Raw genomic sequence first — 5,629 nt, 5'->3', positions numbered from 1 at the left:
CGTATGGGAAATATTTCTGTAACCACTGTATCCTTATACTGTACTTTGTGGCTTTTTGAAAAGGAAATGAATAAAATGTTAAAATTTCAGTATGTTATTGACAGCAAATGGTTCTTAACATTACATTTCATAAGTGTACTATTTGTTATAAAAAAGATGATTGACGTTAGACGTTTTGATTAGCTATATATAGTATATTTTTATTGTGCTTTGCGTACGTAATACAACGGTCACGCTTCAAGTATCACAAAAGATTATATAAGATAACAATTAATAAATAATGATAAGTGAATATAAAAATACTTAAAAACATGTTACAAGAATGAAATGATTGCCATATATTGTCTGACCACCACCATCTGAAATATCATTCATTTTTTGTATATTGTTCATTCTTCCCATGCATGAGTTCTCAGATATTGTAAGTTCCATGAAAAGTCATTCGTATCTACATTTATAAAAGTATATATTATTTTCTACAAATTTTCTTTCGTTTTTTTTTTCTCTCTCGCTTAATTGTACTTAGTGGAATTGCTTTGTTTTATTCTCTTCTTAAGTTCTTATCTATTTAATGGTGTGTAAATCATATGACAATTCTAGCTGTCACGACATATCTTTTCTTTTTCTTTACTTTTTTCCCCTTTTTTTCTTTCTTATTTATTTTTCGTGTATTGTTTTTTATTGTTTCTCCCTTTATATTACACAAAGTGTTGTAGTGTTCACAATTTTTATATGAGGTGTTTTATGTTTTCTTTAGTATATTTCTGTTATAACATGTGTTTAATTTCATGTGGATGTAATAGCAATATTATTGCTTTTAACTGTAATCCAACGTTTTCCCGTTCTTTTATCATATAAGAGTTGTTAGGAAATTTAGTGCACGGAATACAAATAACATTTATTCTTTAACCAATTGTACATAATTTCATCTTCTGTCATTTAAACTCTTTTCAATATACTACGGACTGTTTATGCCCAGCTACTAGTGCTACTGCCAATTTCACGTTATAATACCGTTATTGCTATTGATACTGCCAATTTCACGTTATTGCTATTGATACTGCCAATTTCACGTTTTTGCTGCTGCTGCTGCTGCCTATTTCACGTTTTTTTTGTTACTGCTGCTACTACAGCTACTGTCAATTTCACGTTTTTGCTACGGCTACTGCTGCTGCTACTACTGTCAATTTCACGTTTTTGCTACGGCTACTGCTACTGTCAATTTCACGTTTTTGCTACTGCTACTGCTGCTGCTGCTGCTGCGGCTGCGGCTGCGGCTGCGGTTGCGGCTACGGCTACGGCTACGGCTACTGCTGCTGCTGCTACTGCCTATTTCACGTTTTTTTTTGTGTTACTGCTGCTGCTACTACCGCTATTGTCAATTTCACGTTTTTGCTACTGCTACTGCTGCTGCTACTGTTACTGTCTATTTCACGTTTTTGTTTTTTGTTGTTGCTGTTTTTTTTTGTTACTGCTGCTGCTACTACAGCTACTGTAAATTTCACGTTTTTTGCTACGGCTACTGCTGCTGCTACTGTCAATTTCACGTTTTTGCTACGGCTACTGCTGCTGCTACTACTGTCAATTTCACGTTTTTGCTACGGCTACTGCTGCTGCTGCTACTGTCAATTTCACGTTTTTGCTACGGCTACTGCTGCTACTGCTACTGTCAAATTCACGTTTTTGCTACTGCTGCTTCTGCTACTGTTGCTGCTGCTGCTGCTGCTGGCTGCTGCTGCTGCTGCTACTGTCTATTTCACGTTTTTGTTTTTTGTTGTTTTTTTTGTTACTGCTGCTGCTACTACAGCTACTGTAAATTTCACGATTTTAACTACGGCCACTGCTGCTGCTACTGTCAATTTCACGTTTTTGCTACGGCTACTGCTGCTGCTACTACTGTCAATTTCACGTTTTTGCTACGGCTACTGCTGCTGCTGCTACCGTCAATTTCACGTTTTTGCTACGGCTACTGCTGCTACTGCTACTGTCAAATTCACGTTTTTGCTACTGCTGCTTCTGCTACTGCTGCTGCTGCTGCTACTGCTACTGCTACTGCTACTGCTACTGCTACTGCTACTGCTACTGCTGCTGCTGCTGCTGCTGCTGCTGCGGCTGCGGCTGCGGCTGCGGCTGCGGCTGCGGCTGCGGCTGCGGCTCCGGCTACGGCTACTGCTACGGCTACTGCTGCTGCTGTCTATTTCACGTTTTTTTTTTTGTTACTGCTGCTGCTACTACCGCTATTGTCAATTTCACGTTTTTGCTACTGCTACTGCTGCTGCTACTGTTACTGTCTATTTCACGTTTTTGTTTTATTGTTGTTTTTTTTGTTTTTTTTGTTTTTTTTTGTTACTGCTGCTGCTACTACAGCTACTGTAAATTTCACATTTTTTGCTACGGCTACTGCTGCTGCTACTGTCAATTTCACGTTTTTGCTACGGCTACTGCTGCTGCTACTACTGTCAATTTCACGTTTTTACTACGGCTACTGCTGCTGCTGCTGCTACTGTCAATTTCACGTTTTTGCTACGGCTACTGCTGCTACTGCTACTGTCAATTTCACATTTTTGCTACTGCTGCTTCTGCTACTGCTACTACTACTGCTACTGCTGCTGCTGCTGCTGCTGCTGCTGCTGCTGCTGCTGCTGCTGCTGCTGCTTCTGCTACTGCTACTGCTACTGCTACTGTCTATTTCACGTTTTTGTTTATTGTTGTTTTTTTTGTTACTGCTGCTGCTACTACAGCTACTGTAAATTTCACGTTTCTTACTACGGCCACTGCTGCTGCTACTGTCAATTTCACGTTTTTGCTACGGCTACTGCTGCTGCTACTACTGTCAATTTCACGTTTTTGCTACGGCTACTGCTGCTGCTGCTACTGTCAATTTCACGTTTTTGCTACGGCTACTGCTGCTACTGCTACTGTCAATTTCACGTTTTTGCTACTGCTGCTTCTGCTACTGCTACTGCCACTGTCACTGCTGCTACTGCTACTGCTACTATTAATGCTACTGCTACTGCTGCTGCTGCTTCTGCTGCTGCTGCTGCTGCTGCTGCGGCTGCAGCTGCGGCTACGGCTACTGCTACGGCTGCTGCTGCTGCGGCTTCGGCTACGGCTACTGCTACGGCTGCTGCTGCTTCTGCTGCTGCTGCGGCTACGGATACGGATACGGCTACGGCTACTGCTACGGCTACTGCTGCTGCTGCTACTGTCTATTTCACGTTGTTTTTTTTTGTTACTGCTGCTGCTACTACTGCTATTGTCAATTTCACGTTTTTGCTACTGCTACTGCTGCTGCTACTGTTACTGTCTATTTCACGTTTTTGTTTTATTATTGTTGTTGTTGTTGTTGTTTTTTTGTTGTTTTTTTTTTGTTACTGCTGCTGCTACTACAGCTACTGTAAATTTCACGTTTTTTGCTACGGCTACTGCTGCTGCTACTGTCAATTTCACGTTTTTGCTACGGCTACTGCTGCTGCGGCTACTACTGTCAATTTCACGTTTTTGCTACGGCTACTGCTGCTGCTGCTACTGTCAATTTCACGTTTTTGCTACGGCTACTGCTGCTGCGGCTACTATATTGTCAATTTCACGTTTTTGCTACGGCTACTGCTGCTGCTACTGCCAATTTCACGTTTTTGCTACGGCTACTGCTGCTGCTACTGCTACTGCTACTGCTGCTGCTGCTGCTGCTGCGCTACTTCTACTGCTACTGCTACTGCTGCTTCTGCTTCTGCTACTGCTACTGCTACTGCTACTGCTACTGTCTATTTCACGTTTTTGTTTTTTGTTGTTGTTGTTGTTTTTTGTTGTTGTTTTTTTTGTTGTTTTGTTACTGCTGCTGCTACTACAGCTACTGTAAATTTCACGTTTTTTGCTACGGCTACTGCTGCTGCTACTGTCAATTTCACGTTTTTGCTACGGCTACTGCTGCTGCTACTGCTGTCAATTTCACGTTTTTGCTACGGCTACTGCTGCTACTGTCAATTTCACGTTTTTGCTACGGCTACTGCTGCTACTGCTACTGTCAAATTCACGTTTTTGCTACTGCTGCTACTGCTACTGCTGCTGCTGCTGCTTCTGCTACTGCTACTGCTGCTGCTGCTGCTGCTGTGGCTGCGGCTGCGGCTACGGCTACGGCTACGGCTACGGCTACTGCTGCGGCTGCTGCGGCTGCGGCTGCGGCTACGGCTACGGCTACGTCTACGGCTACTGCTACGGCTACTGCTGCTGGTGCTACTGTCTATTTCACGTTTTTTTTTGTTACTGCTACTGCTACTGCTACTGCTACTGCGGCTACGGCTACGGCTACTGCCACTGCTGCTGCTGCGGCTGCGGCTACGGCTACGGCTACTGCTACGGCTGCTGCTGCTGCTGCTGCGGCTACGGCTACGGCTACTACTGCTGCTACTGCTGCGGCTACGGCTACGGCTACGGCTGCTGCTGCTGCTGCTGCTGCGGCTACGGCTACGGCTACGGCTACTGCTACGGCTGCTGCGGCTGCGGCTACGGCTACGGCTACGGCTACTGCTGCTACTGCTGCGGCTACGGCTACTGCTACGGCTGCTGCTGCTGCGGCTGCGGCTACGGCTACGGCTGCTGCTGCGGCTACGGCTACGGCTACGGCTACGGCTACGGCTACTGCTACGGCTACGGCTACTGCTGCTGCTGCTACTGTCTATTTCACGTTTTTTTTTTGTTACTGCTGCTGCTACTACCGCTATTGTCAATTTCACGTTTTTACTACTGCTACTGCTGCTGCTACTGTTACTGTCTATTTCACGTTTTTTTTGTTACTGCTGCTGCTACTACCGCTACTCTCAATTTCACGTTTTTGCTACTGCTACTTCTGCTGCTACTGTTACTGTCTATTTCACGTTTTTGTTTTTTGTTGTTGTTGTTTTTTGTTTTGTTTTTTTGTTACTGCTGCTGCTACTACAGCTACTGTAAATTTCACGTTTTTTGCTACGGCTACTGCTGCTGCTACTGCCATTTTCATGTTTTTGCTACGGTTACTACTGCTGCTACTGCCATTTTCATGTTTTTGCTACTGCTACTGCATACTGCTACTGCTAACATCCAACACCTCTGATTTAAATTTTTAACCCAGACAAATTACTACACTCTCTGCTGCTGTGATATTTTAAGTGATTGTGGCCCGGATACATTTTCTGAATAAAATAGGTAGATATTTTCTTTCAGAAGAGTAGCATTACGATGACCCCGACAGGATTCTACAGTGTAATATGTTTATGGTTTAACATGAGGTACTTTTGAGACAACTCGCGAGTCAATGCTTATCACTTGAATATAACAAGTTAACAAAACAACAACAACAACAAAAACAGCAAACTATCGTTATGTCATCTTTCGCAAAAAACACGGTATATTCGTGCATTGCATGCTGTTCTGTCGCTCCGTCACAACAACAGGGCGCTGAATTCCGTCGTTTATGTACTGCACTGACTGACTTGGTTTTGGGTTCTATAATTACTAATTTTTGGTAGTAACGGCCGACCAAAGTCGGAAATAAGCTTGGTGGTGGAATGTGAAAAATACAAAGATAAGCAATTACTCAAAGAATTGTGATAGAACTTTATGTAAGATAAACATACAGTATTGTCAAAATGTA

The 5,629-nt window shown here is 43.2% G+C and overlaps 1 protein-coding gene across 1 annotated transcript; it reads right to left on the bottom strand.

The window, feature by feature from the left end:
• Positions 1–303: 303 nt before the first annotated feature.
• On the bottom strand, positions 304–5,059 carry LOC128553437 (uncharacterized protein DDB_G0271670-like). Its single transcript, XM_053534584.1, has 4 exons — positions 5,055–5,059; positions 4,271–4,671; positions 2,090–2,194; positions 304–359 (listed from the first exon to the last, which is right to left on the bottom strand). Exons 1-4 carry the CDS (start codon positions 5,057–5,059, stop codon positions 304–306), a joined length of 567 nt encoding a protein of 188 aa, XP_053390559.1.
• Positions 5,060–5,629: the final 570 nt, after the last annotated feature.

This window comes from Mercenaria mercenaria, unplaced genomic scaffold, assembly GCF_021730395.1.
Source record: "Mercenaria mercenaria strain notata unplaced genomic scaffold, MADL_Memer_1 contig_3825, whole genome shotgun sequence".
Lineage (NCBI taxonomy): Eukaryota > Metazoa > Mollusca > Bivalvia > Venerida > Veneridae > Mercenaria > Mercenaria mercenaria.
This window is presented reverse-complemented; position numbering and strand designations above follow the sequence as displayed.

What these genes read in the sequence shown, in the direction of transcription:
- LOC128553437 (XM_053534584.1), bottom strand. An exon ending in CAGTAGCAGTAGCAGTAGCA is followed by an intron (nt 2,195 to 4,270) that starts GTAGCAGTAACA and finishes AACGTGAAATAG; the next exon opens with ACAGCAGCAGCAGTAGCCGT. An exon ending in CAGCAGCAGCAGCAGCAGCA is followed by an intron (nt 360 to 2,089) that starts GCAGCAGTAGCA and finishes ATGATATTTCAG; the next exon opens with ATGGTGGTGGTCAGACAATA.